The sequence below is a fragment of the Pteropus vampyrus genome, unplaced genomic scaffold (genome assembly GCF_000151845.1).
Source record: "Pteropus vampyrus isolate Shadow unplaced genomic scaffold, Pvam_2.0 Scaffold225, whole genome shotgun sequence".
Taxonomy (NCBI): Eukaryota; Metazoa; Chordata; class Mammalia; order Chiroptera; family Pteropodidae; genus Pteropus; species Pteropus vampyrus.
Window position 1 is genome coordinate 1,533,736 of NW_011889006.1, and position 22,438 is coordinate 1,556,173.

The window sequence follows — 22,438 nt, forward strand, 5'->3', positions numbered from 1 at the left end:
TCAAAATATTCTCTGTATCTGAATTTATTTCCACTTTTGTTGTTTAGTTTGTTCTTTAGATTCCACATGTACGTGAAATCACGCAATATGTCTTTCTCCATCCTTCCCATTTCATTCAGCACAATACCCTCTATGTCCATCAAGGCAATATCTTTTTACATCTCCTTCCTTTTAGTCTGTGTGTCTTTTAATCTGAAGTGATTAATCTTGTAGGTGGCATGTGTAGGGGTCTTGTTTTCTTATCCATTCAGCTACTCTATCTTTTGGTTGGAGCGCTTCATTCTTTTCCATTTGAGGTACTTGTTAATAGGAATGTAGTTATTACCATTTTTTATTCCTGTTTTTGATATATATTCTTTCTTAAAGAAGTCTCTCTAACATTTCCTGTAATACTGGCTTGGTGGTGATAAATTCCTTTAGCTTTTTTTTTGTCTGAGCTCTTCAACTCTAAATGATAGCTTTGCTGGATAAAGTATTCTTGGTCGTAGATCCTGGGTTTTCATCACATCAAATATTTTGCCAAGCCCTTCTGTCCTACATAGTTTCTTTTGAGAAATCAGCTGCCAGTCTTATGGGTGCTCCCTTGTAGGTAACTGCTTTTCTCTTGCTGCTTTTAATATTCTTTCTTTGTATTTCACCTTTGGCATTTTAAGTACAATGTATCTTGGTGTGGGCCCTTTGGGTTCATCTTTTTTGGGACTCTCTGAGCTTCCTGGGGTTGTATGTCTATTTCCTTCACCAGGTTAGGGAAGTTCTCCATTATTTCTTCAAATAGCTCTTCAACTTCTTGTTTTCCTTCAGATACCCTTATGACAGATATTTTTACATTTAATAGTGTCCCATAGACTCATTAAATTATTATAGTTTTGGCTTCTTTTTTCTTGCCATTCTGATTGTCCTTGGCTTCTCCATCCTCTATATAGGTCATTTGATCCTCTTCTTTATTCACTCTCTTTATTCCATTTAATTAATATATTTTTCATCTCAGATAATGTGTTCTTCATTTTTGACTGGTTCCCTTTTATAATTTCCACTTCCGTTTTTATATTTTATCTCTTTGTTAAAGTTCTCACTGAGTTCATCTACTCTTCCCTTAAATTCATTGAGCATCTTTATAACCAGCATTTTGAACTCTGTATCTGTGAGATTGCTTGACTCCATTATTCCTGGATCTCTGTTCTGTCATATGGTTTCTGCTTCTTTATCTTCCCATTTTGGCTGCCTTTCCATGTCTGTTTCTATGTACTAAGCAAAACTCTTAAGTCTCGTGTTCTTATTAGTGCAGCTTTGTGAAGTAGGTGTCCAGTGGCAAAGTCCTCAGAGGGGTTCAGCTGCAGGCCAAGTTTAGCCCCAGCCTGTGCCCCTCCAGGGCCACCTGTTAAGATTCAGCAAGCAATCCACAGATGCTGTGCTTATAGTTGCCTCAAAAGGCCACGCCAGAAACTGAGGTCAGCTGCCACCAGTGAGTCTAGGCGCTGCTCGGCAAGGGGCACCTGACTCACGGAGGATACATTTGGATGTGGCTTGTGTGGGGCCACGAGTTGGGGGGAGGTGGAGTTTCAGGGAATCCTCTGGGCAAGCAACCTCTATTATCCAGTTTGATGACATCTCAGCTACGGCAGTGCTGTGTCTGCACACTGGGAGTGGGGAAGAGCTCAACAGAAGAACAATGGATATCACCAGCCCTTCTGTGCAGAGCAAGTCTCACCTCTGGCCCTCACTGTGACAACTCAGTGTCCCCCTGTAAGTCCCTGGTGCCCCTTGTGCAGCCAACCGGCTGCTGCTGCTCAGAGCGAGCAGGTCTGTCATCGCAAAAGTCCGTTCACAGTCACGGCTCCTTTAAGAGGCATCTGCAGCTGCTGCTGCTGCTGCTAGAGCCTCTGTCCCACTCAGCCGCTGGGGACTGGACAGCCTCGCATCCTTGCCCCGTCCTATCTCCTCCTGTTGCAGGGCAATTTTTTAATTCTCTCCCTACTCGTAGAGCTTGCTCATCTAGATCCCAGGTGATTTTCCTTGCTGTTTGCTTCTTGTTTCTATCACAATTTTGACTTGGTCGTAAGAGGGATGAATAGAGCCTCTATCTTCTGTGCCACTTTTTCTCTTCCTCATGTTTCAGAGTTCTTGAAGGCAAGGTCTCTGTCTCATTTATCCTTGCTTATTTTACTCAGCAGTTATCCTGGGGCCTGACATAGAACACATCTCAAAAAAAGTTTGTTAACGAAAGAACAGCTATTGCCCTTCCAGAACCTGATCTTCAGTATAGAGCTCAATTGCCTACCCAGTATAGAATGAGACTTACTTATCTATAGAAACACTCCCATTATGACACACCTAAAATCTCTTCTGAATGAAGATCACACAGCATTCCCCAATCCCACATTTCAGAGAGCATCTGTAGTAACATTTTAGGGCTGATCCTGGATAAAATGACAAATAAAATACAGAAAATTGGTTTTCATAGGTTCCTTACTCAACCCTGCTCCCTTAATATGCCTCTCAGTCTCCCCATCTCCCCAGGACTACATTGTCCATCCCCTCGAGTTCCCCAGGAGCGCCTTTTGTTTCTGGTCTTTGCTTCTGCATTAGCTACCTATTGCTGCACAACAAATCTCCCCAAAACTTAGTGGCTTAAGAACATAAATTATTTATTACTTCTCATGGTTTCTAAGGGTTAAGAATCCTGGAGTGGCTTGGCTGTCTGGTTTGGTGTCTCTCATAAGGTTGCAGTCAGGTGTTGACTGGGGCTGTACTCATCTGAAGGCTTGACTGGAGCTGGAGAATCCAGGCGAAGGTGGCTCCCTCATGTGGCTGACACTTGGAAGAAAGCTCAATACCTGTCCATGTGGACTTCTCTATAGGGATACTTGAGCATCCTCGTGATAAGGTGGCTGGATTCCTCCCAGAAGGAATGATACAAGATTCCAAGACTAAATGCCTTTTATGACCGAGCCTTGGAAGTCACACTTCATCAGTTCCACAGCTTTCGATTGATCATATAAGTCAGCCTGACTCAGTGTGGGAGGGGATTACACAAAGGCATGAATACTAGGAGGCCTATCATACCTCTCATAAATAAGTTACCATTTGCAATGCATCAAAAAATGTCAACATTGCAAGAGAAACATAACGAAAATTGTGTATGATCTATAAACTGAAAACTATATTGCAGAGAGATAAAGGACAATCTAAATAAATGAAGAGATATACCATGGTTACAGAGAAGGAAACTCAGTATTGAAATGAATCTATTCTACCTAAATTGATATATAGATTCAATACAATTCCTATAAAAATACCATCAAATTATTTGGAAGAAGTAGGCATAGCGATTCTAATACATATATGGAAATGAAAAGATATAGAATAGCCAAAAAATCTTTAAAAAGAACAGAATTGGAGAATTTAGGTTACCTAATTTCAATACTTAATATAAAGTGACAGTAATTAGGACAGTAGAATAATGGTGTACACACAAATTAACAGATCAATGGAAGAGGATAGAGAACCCAGAAATAAACTCAATACTTTTATGATTATTAGATTTTCAACAAAGATACTAGAGTAATCTAAAGGAAAAAGGACAGATTTTTAACAAATGGTGCTGGAATATATGAATATCCACACTGAAAAAAAATGAACCATGTCCCCTACCTCACACCATATGCACAGATTAATTCAAGATGGATCATAGACATTAACATAAAAACTAAAACCCTAAAGACTTTTGTGGGAAACATAAGACATCTTCACAACTTAAAAGGCAGAAAGATTAAGAAAGCAATAACTGTAAATGGAAATAGATAAATTTGATTTCATTAACTCTAAAACCTTCTACTCATCAAAAGAAATTATTAAGAAAGTTAATAAGCCATCCATGGGAAGAAAATATTGATAAAACACACATCTGACAAAGAACTAGTATCCAGGATACATAAGGAACTACTACAAGTCAATAATAAAAAGACAAAAAAACTAATTTTAAACTTGGCGAAAAGACAGCCTTTTCAACAAATGATGCTAGAACAACTGGACAGCCATAAGCAAAAAAATGGATTTCAATCTAAGTTTCATACAAAAATGAACTTAAAGTGGATCATAAATTTAAATGTAACACATAAAACTATTAAACTTTTAGAAAAAACATGGGAAAACCTTCAGACTTAGTGCTAGGCAGACTTCTTAGTATTAACGAAAACATCAAAATTTAAATACTTTGCTCTGTGAAATACCCTGTTAAAAAGATGAAAAGACAAGCTACAGAATGGAAGAAAATATTTGCAAACCACATAGCTGACAGAGAACTAGTGCCCAGAATAAAGAATTCTCAAAACACAACAGTAAAAAAATAAAACAACATCCAATTAGAAAATGAGCAAAAGACATTTCACCATAGAGGATATACAAATGGCAAATAAGCATACGAAAAAATGTTCAACATCAGTAGCCATTAGGGAAATGCAAATTAAAACCACAAGATCTCACTACATACCTATGAGAATGACTAGAATAAACAATAGGGACTAACATTAAATTCTGGCAAAGATGCAGAGAAACTGGATTACTCATACATTGCTGGTGGGAATGTAATATAGTAGAATCAGTTTGAAAAATGGGCAGTTTTTAAAAAAAAACAAACAACTAAACATGCAACAACCATATAACCGAGAAACTCTACTCCTGGGCATTTATCCCAGAGAAATGAAGATTTACATTAACTCAAAAACCTGTACATAAATATTTATAGCATCTTTGCCATAAACATGGCAACAATCCAGATGTCCTTCAATGAATGAATGGTTAAATAAATTGTAGTGCATCCATACTATGGAATATACTATGCAGCAAGAGAAAGGAACAAACTACTGAAACATCAAACAATCTGGATGGATCTTCTGAGAACTATGCTGTGCGAAAAAAAAACTAATCCCAACAGCTTACGTACTATATGATTCCATTTAATATCATTTGTGAAATAAAACTATAGAAATGGAGTATAGACTAGTGGTTGCCAGAGGTAGGAGGCTATTGGGGTGGCTATAAAAGGGCAACTTGAGGGATCTTTGTGGTGATGAAATATTCTATATCTTGACTGTGTCAATATCAGTGTCCTGGTTGTGATACTGTTTTGCAAGACTTTATCTTCAAGATGCAGTTTTGCATCTGTGGCCATGCCACTCTGAACAAGCCTGATCCCGTCTGATCTCGCTAAGCAGGGTCGGCCCTGGTTAGTACTTGGATGGAAGACCACCTAGGAAGACCAAGTGCTATAGGTGTTAAAAAGAAAAAAAAAAAGATGCAGTTTTGCAAGAAGTTAACGTTAGGAGAAACTGGGTAAAAGGTATACAAAAGCTCTCTGTATTATTTCTTACAACTGCATCCAAATCTACAAATATCTTAAAATTAAATAATTTTTTAAAAGTTAGTTCAACTTTTAAAAAATTGAGCAAAATATTTAACAGCTACTTCACAGACAAAATATAAGGAATGGCCAATAAGCACCTTAAAAAGTGTTCAATATCATTATTCATCAAGGAAATGCAAATTAAAACCACATGAAATACACCAAAATGGCTAAATTTTAAAATAGAGAAATGTAAAAGATGGACCACATCAGATGTTGGGAGAATGTGGACTGTAACTCTCAGACATTGTTGGTGGAAATGTAAAATGATACAACCACTTTTGAAAACTTCTTGACAATTTCTCAAAAAGTTAAAAATATACCTATCCTATGACCCAATATTTCCACTTCTAAGTGTTTACCCAAGGGAATTTAAAATATATGTCCACAAAAATCTTGTATAAGAACATTCATAACATTGTCAACATCCCAGGTGACCCTAAACAGACTGTAGTATTGCTTATACAACAGAATATTATTCATCCATCCAAAGGAACTCACTACTGATACATATATATTAACATGGATGAACCTCAAAAACATTATGCTGAGTGAAAAAGCCTTATAACAAAAGAGTCATGCTATATAATTCCATTACATGAAGTACTAGAACATGGAAAACTAATCTATTGTGGAGGGGCAGAATGATGGTTGCTTCATGAGTATGGAGGATGGGGTTAACTGGGAAGAAGAATGGAGAACTTTCTAGAATGATAGTAAAATTCTACAATTTAATAGAGGTTTGGGTTACACAGGTCATGTCACAACAGTTAAAGTATACTTAAGATTTGTGTATTTCATGTGTATAAATAATATTGATCTATAAATTGATAATATCCATGCTGAAGTATTTAGGGGGTAGAAGACTACTGTCTACAATTTATTTGGACATGTATTTTAAAAATAAGGTATATTGGTAGATGGATATATGGATGAATGGATGGATGGATAGTAAAGAAATAAGTGATAAAGTAGCGTAGTAAAATGTTAATGTTAGAATCTAGGTGGTGGAAATGTAAGTGTTCACTATAAAATTCTTTATTGATTTTTACAATAAATGGCTGTATTTTTATAAAATGTTGGTTAAAAATGAACCCTGGCCTCTATTATCACTCCATACACAAAAATTAATCTGAGGGGATCACAGACCTAAATGTAAAACCAAGACTCATAAATCTTCTAGAAGAAAGTATAGGAGAATATCTTCATGACCTTAGAGTAGGCAAAAATTTTTTAGAGGTCACAAAAAGCACAAACAATAAAAGGAAAAACTTGATGAATGGATTTCATCAAAGTTATACTCTGTTCATCAAAAAATACCATTAAGAAAACAAATAGAGAAGCCTAGAAAACATTTGTCATATATATATATAACAGGTGATTGGTATCCAAAATATATTTTAAAATTTACACAAATCAAGAATAAAAAAAAGCCATTTAAAAAAATGGAAAATATAAATTGAACAGATGCTCTACAAAATAAGACATAAAAATGCCCAAAGAGCACATTAAAAAGTGCTTAAGATTATCAGTTATTATGTAACTAAATTAAAACTAAAATGAGATATGACTTCACACTCCCTAGAATGAGTGAAATCAAAAAGACAACAGTAAATGTTGGCTAGGATGTGGAGCAACTGAAAGTGATGCAATGGTTGTGTACTGGTTGTACGATGAAACAACCACTCTGAAGAACTATTTGGAAAATTCTTATTAAGTTAAAGATAAGCCCAATCTATGACCCAGCAATTCTACTCCTAGGTATTTACTCAACAGAAGTGAAGACAAACATTCACAAAAAACTTGCACAGGAATATTTATGGCAGCCCTATTCATAATACCCCCAAACTGGAAGTAGCCTAAACGTCAATGGGAAAATGGACAAACAGTGGTTTATTTGTAGAATAAATGGAATAAAATGGAATACTACTCGACAATAAAATAAAAAACTACAGATAAATCACAAAAACGTTGAGTGAAAAAAGCTTGTCATAAAAAAGTGTATACTATATGAATCCATTTATATAAAATCTAAATACAGACCAAACTAATCTGTGGGTGGTAATAGAAATATGATAGTGGTTGTAAGAGGGTTGGGGAAAGAATTGGCTGAAAAGGGAATTGGAAGAAAACAATCTGGGGGTAGGAAAATGGTTTTTCTCTTGTTTTGGGCAGTAGTTACAGAGGAATATGCAATTGTCAAAACTCACTAAACTGAATATCTAAGACCAATGTAATGTATGTTCGTTATATTTTAAGTAAAAAATCTAATGAATCATTTTAATATTTCAGCAGAAAACAATTAGAAAATAAAGTTAAAATTAAACAATTCCCTTTAAAATACCATAAGACTATTTAGTAAGAAATTTAACAAAAGACTTTGTAGATGGATATATGGATGAATGGATGGATGGATAGTAAAGAAATAAGTGATAATTATAAAACATTGAGAGATATTATCTCCCCAAATTGATCTATATTCAAAGCCATCCTAATCATAATCATGGCAAGCTTTTCTTAGAAATTGCTAATCTGGTTCTAAAAATTACACGGATATATAAAAGACCAAGAATAGCCAAAACAATCCTGAAAAAGAAAAAAATAAGACTTACCTAACTTTAACACTTTAAAGTCATAGTAATCAAGACTGTGAGATTTTGATCTCAGGATAGATATGAATTATGTAGAATAGGGTTCAGGAATCAATACACACTTGTAAGATCAACTGATTTTCAACAAAAGTGCCAAAGTAAATCAATGGAGAAAGAAAAATATTTCAACAAATAGTGCTAGAACAACTAGATATTCTTATTCATATGAAAAATAATAAATCTTGACAGCTACCTTACACTATACACAAAAATTAATTTGAGATGGATCATAAACCTAAATGTAAAAGTTAAAACCGTAAAGCTTTTAGAAGAAATCACAGGAGAACATTTTTTTTTGGACCTAAGGATAGGCAGTGATTTCTTAGCAGAACCCAGAAAGCAGTAACAATAAAAGAAAAATATGATAAATTAGACTTCATCAAAATTTTTAAACTGCACATTAAGATATCTTTAATAAAATGGACAATCAAGCCATAGACTATGAGGAATTATTCATAAAATGTATTAATGATAAATGATATATCCAGTATACATAAATAACTCTTGACATTTAAAAATAAAAAAGACAACTCAATTTAAAACTGGGCAATGTAACTGAACAGATACTTCACAAAGAAAAACATACAAATGGCCAATAAGCACAAGAAAAAGTGCTCGATATCATTAGTAATCAGTGAAATGCAAATTAAAACTACAATGAGATACCACTACATTTCTATTAGAACGGCTAAACTCAAAAAGACTGACAGCATCAAATGTTGGTGCGGATGCTGAGTAACTGGAACTCTCATACACTGCTGTTTAGAATATTAAATAGTACAAACACTTTGGAGAACTGTTTGGCAGTGTCTAATAAAGTTAAATATATATCTACCTAATAACCAAGCAATCTCACTATTGGGGGTATTTACTCAGTATGGTAAGCAGAATAATGGCCCCCCAAAGATATCCACATTGTAATCCCCAGAACCTGGGAATACATTACCTTACACGGGGAAAGGGTCTTTGAAGATGTAAGTTAAGGATCTCGAGATGAGTATATTACTATCCTGTATGATCTGGGTGGGCCCGATGTAATTGGAAGGGTCCTTATAAGGGAAAGAGGGTCAGAAGCAGAGAAAGAAATATGATGACAGAAGTAAAGGTGAGAGAGAGATTTAAAGATGCTACCCCACTGGCTTTAAGATGAAGAAAGGAGCCATAGAATGCAGGTGGCTTCTAGAAAAGGCAAGAAAACAGATTCTCCCCAAAGCTGCCAGGGCAACGCAGCCCTGCTGACCCATTTTGGACTGCTAACCATCAGAACTGTAAGATAATAAATTTGTGAGGTTTTAGACCACTAAGTCTATAAGAAGTTGTTACGGCAACAATATATTACACCTAGGAAAAATGACAAAAATGTCATGAAAAAAAGACTTGTATAAAATGTTCAGAGCAGCTTTATTCACAGTAGCCAAACAACACAGATGTCCATCTGTTATAGTGGGTAGGTTAACTGGGATGAAAGCTAAGAATATTATGAAGAGCTAAATATGCTGTATCTTGATAGGGGAGTCAATGCCTTCCAGTCAAAAACCTTGCAGTTGAACAAGGTTGAGTTTTTTGCTCTTTGCAATGAAGAATACATTGCAAAGAGTGTGAAGCATAGAGTCTCAGTAAGGTGTTAAGAATGACTTATTTTAGGATTTGGGTTCGTGTTAGGTGATTTGGGGGAGGTGTTAGGGAAGCAGGGCTTTGCTCTGGACTGGATACTATCAGGAAGCAGGGTAATTCTGTGATCGAATATCTTAAACAATCTTAGTTAGAAGGAGGGAGGGATGATAATGACTAAAGTTAAAACTGGTAGGGAAGCAGCAGTCACACATCGGCTTGGAGAGGCGGATGTTTTATATTTTAGTAGTAGTTTGCACAGTGAACTTGTTTTTGTTTGTGTTTAGACAAGATTATAAAGTGGTCTTGATTTTTTGTCTATTTTATCAGTCACAAAGTGACATGTTGATGTTTGATGACATTGTTTATGTCTAATAGGAGAATGACAGGCCTCTCTGTAAGCACCAAGCCAACTTCAAACATGCTAAGGCCTAGCTGTAAGGGTCAGGCCAGTTCCTGGAGGTCAAGGGCTGCTTTTCTCTTTCTCGGGGATATGAGAGTTACATGGTTGTATCCATTCGTCAAAGGGTAGAGTTAAAATGTGTATTTTTTCAATGTCAATTTTACCCAAAATGCCTACATAAAAAAATCAAAATGAATAAACAAACTGTAGTACAGCCACACAATGGACTACTACTCAGCAATAAAAGGGAAAAAACTGATACATGCAACAACATAGATTAATCTCAAAACATATGCTGAGCAAAAGGAACCAGATACAAAAGAGGTCATACTGTATGGTTCCATTTTCTAATATTCTGGAAAAGGCAAAATTCTAGAGACCAAGAACAGTGGTTACCAGGGTATTGACCACAGAGGGCAGCATGGAGATCTTTAGGGTGATGGAAAGGTTCTTAGCTTCTCTGTGATGTTGGTTACACAACTATATCTGTTTATCAAAACTCAGAACTGTATTCCTAAAAAGGATGAATTTTACTGCATGTAAATTATAGCTCTATAAATCTTACTTAAAAAAAATAATCAAGTTAAAGGTGAGAGGAGAGTGGGTGTAGGTAGTGAAGTAATAAGAGTAATAATGTTGATGACTATTGAAGCTTGGTGGTGAGTATATGGTGATTTATTATACTCTTATGTTTATTTTATATATGTTTGAAATTTTCCATAATAAAGTTTTTCTTTTTAATTTTAATGAAAAGGGAAATCTGTGTAATGGAGGCAAAGATGTCAGTGAGTTGACTGTTCGTCCCATCAGTACACTTTTTGCACATTAATGAACTGATGCTCCTAGATTCTCAAACTGACCTCCTGCTTTCCATGCACTTAAGCTAGAAATATTTACTTTGACATCTCTGCTAGTGCTTTTTAAATTTCTTAACGTCATTTGATTCGTAGCTTCCTCAAATTTTGCTGTTTTAAGGTCTCCTATTCCTTCAGCTTGGGTATCCTCTCCCATTTACTATTTACTTATTTTTAAAGATGCCCTTTTCCTCACAATGGCCTCTTTGATATGTCAGTAAACCATGCAGGGCTTATTTTTCAAGAGGCTGTTCTTTTGGATTTGTGCCATGCATTTATCACGGGCTTCCAATAAAGCACTTTTAAATAGAAAGGGGCTCCAGGCTTTCTATGGGCTCTAACTTTTTAAACAATTCCTTTCATTTCTCTCCCTTAATGCCCTCATTCTGTCCTAGTTTCCCTTTCTAAAACTGAGCAATCAAATGATGGATTTCTCCCCCTCCCTTTCCCGTCAGCAGGCTGAATGTGTACTGTGGTCACTATTGACTGGTTTACCCATGACCACTCAGTGCCCAGTATGGTCACTGCACGGACCCAAATTCAAGTTAACTATTTCCTGCAGTGGGTGCTCAAGTATTTGCCAAGCAGCCAGACTACTAGTCATGTCAGGCCTCATCTCTATATTGTTAATCGGCTATCACCCAAAGGATAAAATCTAAACTCTTTGTACCAATTAGGGTGGCTAAAATAAAGACTGAAGAGACCACTGGTGAAGATGAGAAGCAACTGAAACTCATGCACTGCTGGTGGGAAATGTAAAATGATACAGCCACCTTAGAAAAAAGTTTGGCAGTTCCTCAAAATGTTAACCATATGACCCAGCAACTCCATTCCTAGGTATATACCCAAGAGAAATGAAGATATATGCCAGCACAAAAACTCATACAAGAATGTTCATAGGAGCATTAGTCACAATAGCCAAAAACTGGAAACAACACAAAAGCCCACCAATAGGTAAATGAGTGAAAATGTAGAATACTACTCAGCAATCAAAAGGAACACCTGATACATGCAACAACACTGATGAATCTAAAAATGATGATGCTCAAAATGAAGAAGCAAGGATATAAAGAGTACATACTGTATAATTCCATTTTTATAAAACTCTAGAAAGTACAAACTAATCCATACTGACAGAAGGCAGATCATTGTTTTTGCCTGGTGGTGGGGGTGAAGTGATGGATTACAAGCAAAGAAGGAAACTTTTGGTGTGATGGATATCATTATCTTGATTTCACAGATGTATACATGTCAAAATTTATCCTATTGTACATGCTAAATATATGCACTTTATAGTATGTCAATTATACCTCAATAAAGCTGAGAAAACAAATAAAAGAATAAAAATAATACAAACTCCTGGATCAGCCACCTTTATTGCTTCATGCTGTTTTAGTCCAAACTGTTAAGATTAAGTTCAGATGGTCACAGTGACCCACGATGGGAGGCCTTCCTCTGGATAATATTTGGTCCCTCTTCCCACAAGCCACCAATAAAACTCGGCTATAGCCACTAGGCCACCTACCACTTAGTGTTTATTTCTAGGTCTGCCTTCCTTAGTTCTGGCAGAACCTCCACAGCAAGCACGTATCTCAGTCACTTTTGCTTTCCCAATTTAGGCCTGCAGAGATTTTTTTTTAACACGTGTTTTTTCCATAGAAGGGGACAGAAAGCATCTCAGAGACAACTCCTGATGGGACACTATTCATGCAGCTAACAATTACAAAGAAGCTACTACATGTGAAGCACTAAGCTAGGTCCCCAGAGTGAGGCTCAGTGACAGAAAGTGGACAAGTGTCCATGCACTTCCAATACAGCCTACAGAGCTAACAGACACTGTGAGCATTGACGGGAGCAATTAACCTGACTCTGAAGTAGGGGTGGTTTTGTCAGGAAAGGCTTCTTAGTGGTGATATTTAATCTGAATAATGAAGAATGAATACAAGCCCCACGTAGGTGGGGGTGGGACACTTGCTCTGTAAAAGGAATGCTGCATGAAAAAAAGCCTGAAGCTGAGAAAGAGCATGAGCCAGTTTAGCTGGATTCTGGAATTTGCAGCCTTGTTTTGGTAGGCAGATACAAAGTTCTGATGAACCTGTTAGGCCACAAAAGGAGTTTGGCATTTGTTTAGATTCTAGAAGTCTTTAGAAGGCAATATGAAGCTTCTGACTTTAAGCTGAGGAATATCTCGTTCATATTTGCATTTGTGAAACATAACCTCAGCCATGGTGTGGATAGTGGTTGGAAGTGAGGCAAAGCTAGAGGCAGGGGACCTCTTAAGGACTGCATTTGTTCTGGAGAAATTAATGACAGTACGAGACAAGACTGAGTGAAGGGTTGAGGCCAGAGGATCCATTACACTTCTGCCCGGACTCCAAGCCTAGTCACTTACTTGCCTATAGACCACCAGCTTCCTGCTACAGCATCCTAAGACCAAGTCCTTGTGCTGAAGGCCTACCCAAAAAGCCCATTTCTCACCTAAAGTAACTGATGCTGCCTCTGAGAGCCAAGAGTGCTTTATGCTCATTGGAAACTTAGCCAAACTTTGTCCCACAACAGAGTGGTTAAACCAGGGTCTCCTTCAACCATGGGCTTTGAAATAATTGTCCTAATTAGTGCTATCAGCAAGACTCCTTTCTCCCAGGTCTAAGAAGTAAAAGAATCGATAAATCCATTCTAAGGGTTCAGCATTAAAGCAGATGTGGTAGGAGCCCAGGAACCCCATTGCTATGGGGCTACTACTGGCTGCATTCCTAAACTTTGAACAGTTTCGGCACAGGCGGGCCTGCCTTTTAGTTCTCACTTAGCAGGACTAGCTTTTTGAGACAAAGTTAGGAATGGGTAATTCCTAGCCACAGGAATTACCTGGGCCCACACTGCCCTGCTGGAAGCCCATGCCAGGCACTCATGTAGGGAGTGTTCCAGTGGGCCCCTATATCTTCAGGGATAGAGGATGTATCCTTTTCAAAATCATCTTTGTCTCTCAGCATCTAACATAGTCATACATGTAGCTGCTTCTTAAAATCTACTAAATTAATCAAATCAGAAATAGGGCTTCAAGAGTCACAGAGACCTAAAGCTGCTATTGGTACTGCCTGTAAGGAGACTCTATTTTTCAGGGAAAAGGGGATTTGTGTCCATACTGGGAAGTTTGTTAAATTAGAAAAATTCAGCTGTCAGCTTCCAAAATCCCTTTAAAATTCTTTTGGAGACTTTTTTGCTGATAGTAGTGGTGGTGGGGATTAGCTGGTGAGCTATGGGCCGAAATTTCCCCAAAACTTTTGTCCAGCTATGTGCCCATGCAGGTGCCCAGGTGGGCCTCTCCCTGCCCCTCATAATCCACCCACCCGAGACCTTCTCAGGCACTTTTAATAGCAAACATTTTTTCCCTAGCTTTATTAAAAAAAAAAAAACCCTTAATTTCTGATGTTTCATAATCCAACACCATCTAGCATTTTTCTTTTCCAATAAAACCTCTAGGATGCCCTGACTTGTTCTCTGCTCCACAAAACCACCTCTGGGTCACTTAAGCCTTCATCACCCCTGCCCTATCCTTCTTTAGAATTCAACCTGGACATAATGATTTACCACTAACATAGCATTTGGCATTATGGATTCAACGTTTACCTTTGGTTGTTTTCTTAACTAGACTGTGAGGTTCTTGAAGGCAAATTTCCAGGCTTGTTTCCCAGGGCACTTATTGGCACTGATCCCTGAGCAGCTAATCAATGATTATTGATTGGCAGGGACCAATCTACCAAGACAAGGGGAGGGGACTGGCAGGCAGCAAGAACCACCACCATCTGCATGTTTTTATCCACAGGCTCTGCCTCTTGTAGATTCTTCAGGTTTTCCCAGTCCATGGGTGATCTTGGAGAATACATTCTAGAATAAATTGAAATCATGAGGTAAAGGGTTGGTAAAAAGCCCTAATTGAAAAAGTGGTTTCAGCACCAGAAAACCACCAAGGCTATGTAGAAAACCCATCTTCTTGCTCCCTGGCCTGGATAAAAAACAGAAAGGCCAGGAGCTACTAACATTTCACAGTGAAATCCAGGTTAAACAATCACAAGGCGTGTGAACACAGGCAAACCACTTGACATCACTTGAGCCAGCAGAAAAATTGGATAAAAAGAAACCTTTGGCAAGGCAGCACTGAAATAGCTTCCTCAAACACTACCTCTTTCTGCCAAAGCAAGCTTCTACTTATTGGTGGCTCAGATTCCAAAGCACGCCTCCTAGAATGAAGTTTTAAGTGCACAGTTGGAGTTGCTGTTGGCTGCCACCTTGTGGTCTAAATTACACATGCCTATCAAGACTGAAATAGGTGGCTACCATAGCAAAACCACCTGTGTAGGATTTTTATCTCACTTGGCTAATAATGTCCATCTCCATACAATGCTTGGCCCACAGTACCCCACAAATATAATCAAGTTCCCACACCCCTTTAGATCCACTTCTGTTAGCCACCGGTCTTGCCAGCTGGCCCAGAGCCACCTCAAAAACTTTGACCCTTGCTTAGGAAGCATATATTTATTGCAACCATATACAGTCATGGTTTGCTCTGCAAGCCAGTTAGCATCTCACCCCACTTATCAGGAAGCTTGTGCCTGAACTCATTGGACGGCACTTTCAATGTCCCTTCCCAACACTGTGCCAGGTACATGGTGTTTTTAGTACAGGACCATATAAACGACCCCATCAAACCTTCCTCTGGTACCTGTAACCCACTTGGCTCCATCTAGGGAAAATGCTCAACACACTGCTCTATTTACTGATGTCATATTCTGTCACCACTCACAAAGGCTCTAGGAAAAGTGAACAATGCATTTTCTTTGCAAAGAGCCATGAGATATTAAGAACTCCAATTTTTATTCTGATTATGTAAGGACAAAAATCCTAGAAGTCTTCAGATAGCTGAATAGCCTCTCAGATGTTTCTGTACACTTGTTTCTTTGATTTTTATAAACCCTGAGCTTTGAAGGTTGAGATTAGTAAAACTGTTGACCTAAGGTCACCCTGTAGTTTCTTCCCCATGTTAGTCTGTAAGAATTTTAGAACAGTATTACTCTGGCTTTTTCTTACATCCTACCTCCTCAGCACTTCTCAGATATTCCCAAATAGCAGACACAGAATCTCGGTTCCAAGACCAATAAAATAGCCACTTTCCCGTCACACAGAGCTGAGTTAGCATGGTTGGTCTGGTAAAGATGCCCAGCTTTCCAACCACCTCCCAGAATGGTAACCACGCTGGACATGACTCTGCAGGGAGACATCTGCTACAACAAAGAGAACCCATGCCAAAGCCAAGTACTACAGTTCTAAAAGCAACAAATGATGTCACCCTGGATAAGACAACTCCCCAAACCAATTCAGTCTTGCCCCATTAACATTCTGACCCTTAAACTATTCCTGTTCAGGCTATATAATACAAAACAAAACAGGGGCACACAAGATTATTTTTCTGACCACAAGTTTATTCAACACAAAATACTCCCTCCAACTTTACTGAGGTGGTTGACCACGTCCACGACCAAATCCGCCTCTCTGCAAGAGAAAGCATATGACATCAGCATTTGCAGTAAGCTGGGTAGCAAGCCTATCACTGATGAGGTCCCCCGTCTGAGTGGAGGCCATAAATCCTAGCCTTGCCTTATTGGCTGGAGAACCACATTCACCTCCCAGGCCTGTTTCCTCATTTGTAAAACAGGAATATGGATAACTACTCAAAAGTATGCTCATACACACACATGGAAGCATGTAGCTAGCACAGGACACGATCTTGTGTCTGCTATACACACCTCCTCTTCGCTGTGCTATGTAGACCTGCCACAGGACAGCTGCTGTCCCAACAGTGATACACTAGGCCCCATGCAAGCACTTTACCTGGATTAACTAATCTCACAATTGCCTTAAAATAGCTACAATCATCACCTCTATTTTATAGGTGAGCAAACAGGAGCACAGGGGAGAACCTGCCCAAGATCACACCTTCTGAAGGAAGATGATTTGATTCCAGACCATCTTGGTTCTAGAGCCCAGTAAATCTCTGGTGACAGGTTCTCAAACATTACTAATGAAATAGAAAACACCACTATGCTACATTTAGTATTGATTTGTGAGACTCATTTCAGTAACTTACATATTTACAAAAGTTTGTATACTGTGTCCTAATGTTAAAACTTATTTGGAATTTGTGGTTTTGGGAGGAAAAAATGAGGGGAGGGATCCACCACATTATACTACATCCCTACAATTTGCAGACCCCACAAGGCTGAGGCCAGAACAGTGACTGCTCATGGAAAGTGAACAGGGGAATACTCAACAGGGGAATACTCACAAACTGGAATTCAGTTGCTGACCCAGCTCCGGCCTCGGCTTTCTTGTCGGCACCAGCTGGAATGAGAAACACCAATGCATCATGTGATCTGATCCACTGCAGATAAATCACCCAACTCAATCTTGTGGGAAAAACCAAGTCAGCATATATACCCCATGAAGTACAAGAAAAGAGAAACACCTTTTGAGCCTCTTCTGTCCCCTCCCTCTCCTAGGGCAGCGTTCCTTTAGTCATCCTTCAAAACCCACAGACCAAACTATTGCCTCCTCCAAAATGGATGCCTTGACCACAAAGTCTGGACTATGTGCCCTTCCTATATGGCCCCAGAGTACCCTCACTTCCACCACTGAGTTACTTACAAGCTTCAGATTAGCATCTAACTTACAAAGGGAGCTCAATGAAGGAAGAACTAAAAGGTAAGGACACAAGGACCCACAAAAGCAAAAAGCAACTTTACCGTGACCATGGAAAAGCAAGGAAGATACAAAAGCCAAGTGCTATCATGTCCTATATGGCAGTTACTAGTCCATGTTGAGACATGTACAAAATGTTATCAGATGTCAAAACTTAAGAGAATGCAAAATTAGGGAAAAAAAAGAATACAAAATATCTCGTTCATGTTTATGTAGATTAAAAAACTTAACATTCATGTGAACTATTTCCATTTGCTTTAAGTGTGGCCACTAGGAAATTTTATGGTTCATATTGTGGGGGTGGGCAAACAGGGTCAACAGCAAGTATGGTTTCAGTAAACCTTGTTCAAATCACGGTCTACTTTTGGACCATTTCAGCCCACAGGCTTGTCTGCCTATTCCTGTTCCCTTTTGACCAGTAAACTACAGTGTCGTCTCCATCTTCGTATCTTTGTCCATGGTTGATCTCTTGCCTGAAACATTCTTTCCCCAGACAGCCAGTGGCTGGTTCCCCTTCGCTTCCTTCAAATTTGCTTAAATCTCACTTTTTCAACTTTCCCTGAATATCCTACTGAAAATCGCAACAACCCCCGCCCCATAGCACCCACATCACTGGACATGTTATATACTTATTTTTGTTTGTCTATTACTAAAAATGCATATTCAATGAGAGAAGGTTCTTCTGTCTGTGGTGTACACTAATGTCTCCCCAGTGCCTGGCATACCACAGGCACTCAATATACATTTAATAAAGCAACATCTGTTGTTCCAAGTCAATGCAAATGTTTGCTATTTAAAAACAAAATTTTACACTATTTTTGAAGTAAGAAAACTAAGGTAATTGGAGTGGGCCACAAAAGCATATGTTGCTTTCCTTAAAAGTTTTCAGTTTTGCTCTAGTTAAAGGTCTTCAACTAAAGTCTTCTGTGTCCCCAGCTCAGAAGGCATTCCTCCTAATCCCCATCCATCATATCTTTGCATAAAGTAAGCACAAAAGACTTCAGCTGGAGATGATCTGGGGATTAAAACCAAGGATCTTTCCCTTGGCATCTTCCAGGGTTGAGTCCCAGCCAGGGCTGATAGAGAATCCAGAAATTCTAACCCAACACCCTAGATACAGATGATGTGTTACTCACGGGGCACAGCACTCCGTCTGTAGGTATCTCTGTCAGCTTCCCCTCGTGTGAGCCTCGCAGGCCGCTCACCCTCCAGACCTATGCAAAGTAAACCACACTGTGAACACAGGGCATCATGGAACTCTGCTCCCTTCAGGCCAAAAAAATTGGAATCACTCTCCTGGTCTCACCGGACAACAAAGTTTTAACGAGTTAATAGGGACAGAATTTCTACACTCAGAACTGCCAGCTAGAAACTTGTCATTTATTTTGGTTCCACAAAGGCCATGGAAAACTCATATCTTAATTAAAATTCCACATATCTGCAAATAGGTTGCTTTTTTCTATTCTACTTCTCAACATAACTGTACATTTTCCAATCACTTGACCCATTTCTGAAGTGGCAAACTTCCTCTGCGAATAAAAGGAGGCATCATAAGCTGAAAGCCCTACCTCCAATGGTAGGCATATAAACATAGAGGCCACCAAGAATCCTTCCGTCCTCCCCATGGCTTCTCCACATACCTCTTTCAGGCTGCAGAACATATATTAAGACAGATTTTAAAAGCTACCTCAAAAACACTATAAGTTTAAAATAATATTCTCTCTACCCAGTTACCTTGGACTATACCCAGAGTCCATATAGTTAGAATATGAACTTTTTTTAGTTAGAAGGAATAAGATTGAACCTAAAGTGGCTAAAATAAATGCCAGGTCCCACACAGACCAACTAAATCAGAATCTATGGGGGCAAAGACAGTAGCATTTTCCTCCCTCTAAAGATACATAACCTCGCTTAATCACCAGAATCTCCTAGGGAGCTTTCATAAAAAACAGACTTATGAGCTCCATGAAGTCTCTCTCTAGGGGAACCTGGACAGTGTGATGATCATCTGTGTATAAGATACTTGCATCTCATCATCTAAGCCCACAAACTGCTCCTCCTACAAAATTCCTATGACAAGTTTTTTTTGAACCTAAAGAAAAGGAAACCATGACCTTGACAAAAATGCAACTGCAAACTAGCAATGATCTCGAGTCAACTGATAATCCTTCCCCACAGAAGCATATCCTTTCACACCACAATTACATATACATCTCTCTTCTCCCATATTTGACTTTAGATTATTATTGTTCCCATTGCCAAGAAACCCTATTAAATTTAATTTCCTTCACATGTGGCAAACAGCTTTGCTCTGGACTTCTTGGGGATAAGCACACCCTCATCTCCTGGAAAAGTTATTCAATGCTCTACCACATGTGTCAGGCCACAGACTAATATTCTGTGTTTAATGCTGCCATCTCCCAGGTTAGCCTGAAGACTTGTGTTCCATTCCAAGTCCCATGCCAGGAGACAAAGGTTCCAGGACTTGACCCAAGGTCTTACACGCCAGAGTTCCTCTAAGGCTGCCACCTTCCATTCCATGCACAAAAACCCCATAGTTTTACATATACCCCTCCCCCAAGAAAGAGCAACTGCAGAAGGCTCTTGGAAGTATTTATTTGGGCACCATACCTTTGGGCCTTGGCCTGCCGGTCTCAGGCCGGCTGCGGCGCAAAGTGGCAGGCACAATCTCGGGGGGCAGGTGGAGGTAATCACGGAGATACTGGATACCCTCGTTGGTAAGGTACCAGTAGAAATGTCTCCAGGCAAACTGTTCTTTCACATAACCTCGTGATTTTAGAGACTGTAAGACAGAAAACTGCTGTTAAGACTTAACTAGAGGCTTGAAGCTGGCAACATGGTGCAGGGGGAAGCTAACTGCTAGCAGGCAAGTTTTCAGTGTATCTACCTCACAGCCCTTCAAGGCAGCAAGCAGCTCTGGCTCTCCTGACCTCTTCCTGGAATCTCCCTTGAACATTAGAGGAAAATCCCTCCATCTGCACCCCACTCCAGCAGCCCCCCGGCTACCTGCATGGCCTTCATGACGTGAAGATTAGGCACATTCTTGTCTGCCAGCTCCGGGTGTTTAGGCATGTGAACATCCTTCTTGGCCACCATCACTCCCTCCTTGAAAAGGAGTTCATAAATGGCAATCCGGTTCTTCTTGGGCATCAACATCTATAAGGAAGCATTCAGCAAGAGCACTTCTGAGTACTGTGGCCAGGGCCCAGTAACCAAGTTCATGCCCCCAAAACGACCACCCAAAATCACTGTCCAATGGGCTGAAATCTCAAACACAAAAAACACACAAGAAACTTGCAGGAAGAAGGAATTCAAACTCTGCAGAAGTGAAACCCACCAGTTTTCAGCTCCCATCTCCAGACCCGAAAAACACTTCAGATGATAAGTTGCCAAGGCATTAAAACAAAACGGGAGGGAGGTACGTATTCGCTCCAAACCACAAAGGTATAATGGGGGGCGCAGACCCTGTATTAGCAACTGTACGTAAGTGCGAAACGGGCGCATCTGTACTTTCAGGTACACGGGTTAAAAACAGAGGAAAAGTCTTTGATTCATGACAGGCCGACCCTAACCCAAAGGGCTAAGGCCTTCACGCCGTCATCTCTTACTTAACACTCTTTCCCCAAAGTAGAGCTCCAGGGCCAAGCAAGAAGACAGCCAGGGGTTAGGGGGTCCTTCTCCAAAGGAAAAGCGTGCAAACGGAGTGCAGTTTCCCTAGCCTCTGTAGATAATTCCGCCGCGCAAGGGCTTCATTCTCCCCTCCTCCGCCATCGGGACGCCAATCTTCAACAACCATCCTCCAAAGTGCGCCCCCGACCCCTCTCACTGCTCAAAAATGGGCGTGCGGGCAGCAGGAGAGGGGCCCTCCCGCCCCGACTCCGGGGAAACGCAGCGACTACGAAGGCGAGAGGGCCAGGATGGGGGGCGATGGAACTCGTCGTACTCCGGAGGAACTCACCGCGACAGCTGCAGCGTCCGGGGCCGGAGCTAGAAAGGAAGGGGCATGCGCGGCGCGGCGTCTCTTCCGGGCTGGCGTGCCCCGCCCCCCGTCAGGGCCCGCGCACTACCTGGGCTGGCCTTGGCAGTGCCTGAAAGACTGGCGGCTCCCGGCGACCGCGAACTCTGACTGTGGACACGGGCACATGGGAACTGCAGGTGGGAGCTTCTGAGCCTTTGTGCTTTGTCAGTAAATGGTCATTTTTACGCTTGGGCAGGCCCATTAGAAACACGCTACTTCTTTATTTTTCACCGATAATTTAACTTCTTGTTATGCAAGTAACATATGCTCATTGAGCAGGAGAAGAAAGAACATAAAAAATAATAACAATAACAATAATAAAAGACTGGTCAAGCAGATTTGAAAAAAATACAAAAAAACCTTATAGAAGTGAAAACTAAAATGATTGAAATTTAAAACAAAGAAAGAATAAACAATAGATTTGACACAAAGAGAAAAATCAGTTAAATGGAAGATAGAAGTTTAAAAAAACATTCACAATGCAGTTCAGAGATTAAAAGAGAGGGAATGTTTGAAAGAAAGGATAAGAAGTGTGAAGAATTCCAATATATGTCTAGATGAAGTCTCATAAAGAAATAATAGAGACTCTAGGAAAGAGACACTGTCCATATTTTCCAGAATTATTGGAAGACAGCACACTTCAGATTCATTGTGCTCATCGAATCCCAAATTGGAAAAATAAAAACAGATCCATCCCTAAACATAGCATAATAAAGTTGCAAAACA

The 22,438-nt window shown here is 39.5% G+C and overlaps 1 protein-coding gene across 2 annotated transcripts; it reads right to left on the reverse strand.

Moving 5' to 3' along the window:
* Positions 1 to 16,376: 16,376 nt before the first annotated feature.
* On the reverse strand, positions 16,377 to 21,767 carry RPS10 (ribosomal protein S10). Of its 2 annotated transcripts, none has more exons than XM_011373490.2 (6): positions 21,653 to 21,767; positions 20,701 to 20,850; positions 20,305 to 20,476; positions 18,810 to 18,887; positions 17,261 to 17,316; positions 16,377 to 16,467 (listed from the first exon to the last, which is right to left on the reverse strand). In XM_011373490.2, the coding sequence occupies exons 2-6, from the start codon at positions 20,848 to 20,850 to the stop codon at positions 16,426 to 16,428; spliced, it is 498 nt and encodes a 165-aa protein (XP_011371792.1). In that variant the 5' UTR covers positions 21,653 to 21,767; the 3' UTR covers positions 16,377 to 16,425. The 2 variants fall into 2 exon arrangements, with proteins under 2 accessions (XP_011371792.1, XP_023394281.1); XM_023538513.1 differs by lacking the exon at positions 21,653 to 21,767 and adding an exon at positions 21,303 to 21,323.
* Positions 21,768 to 22,438: the final 671 nt, after the last annotated feature.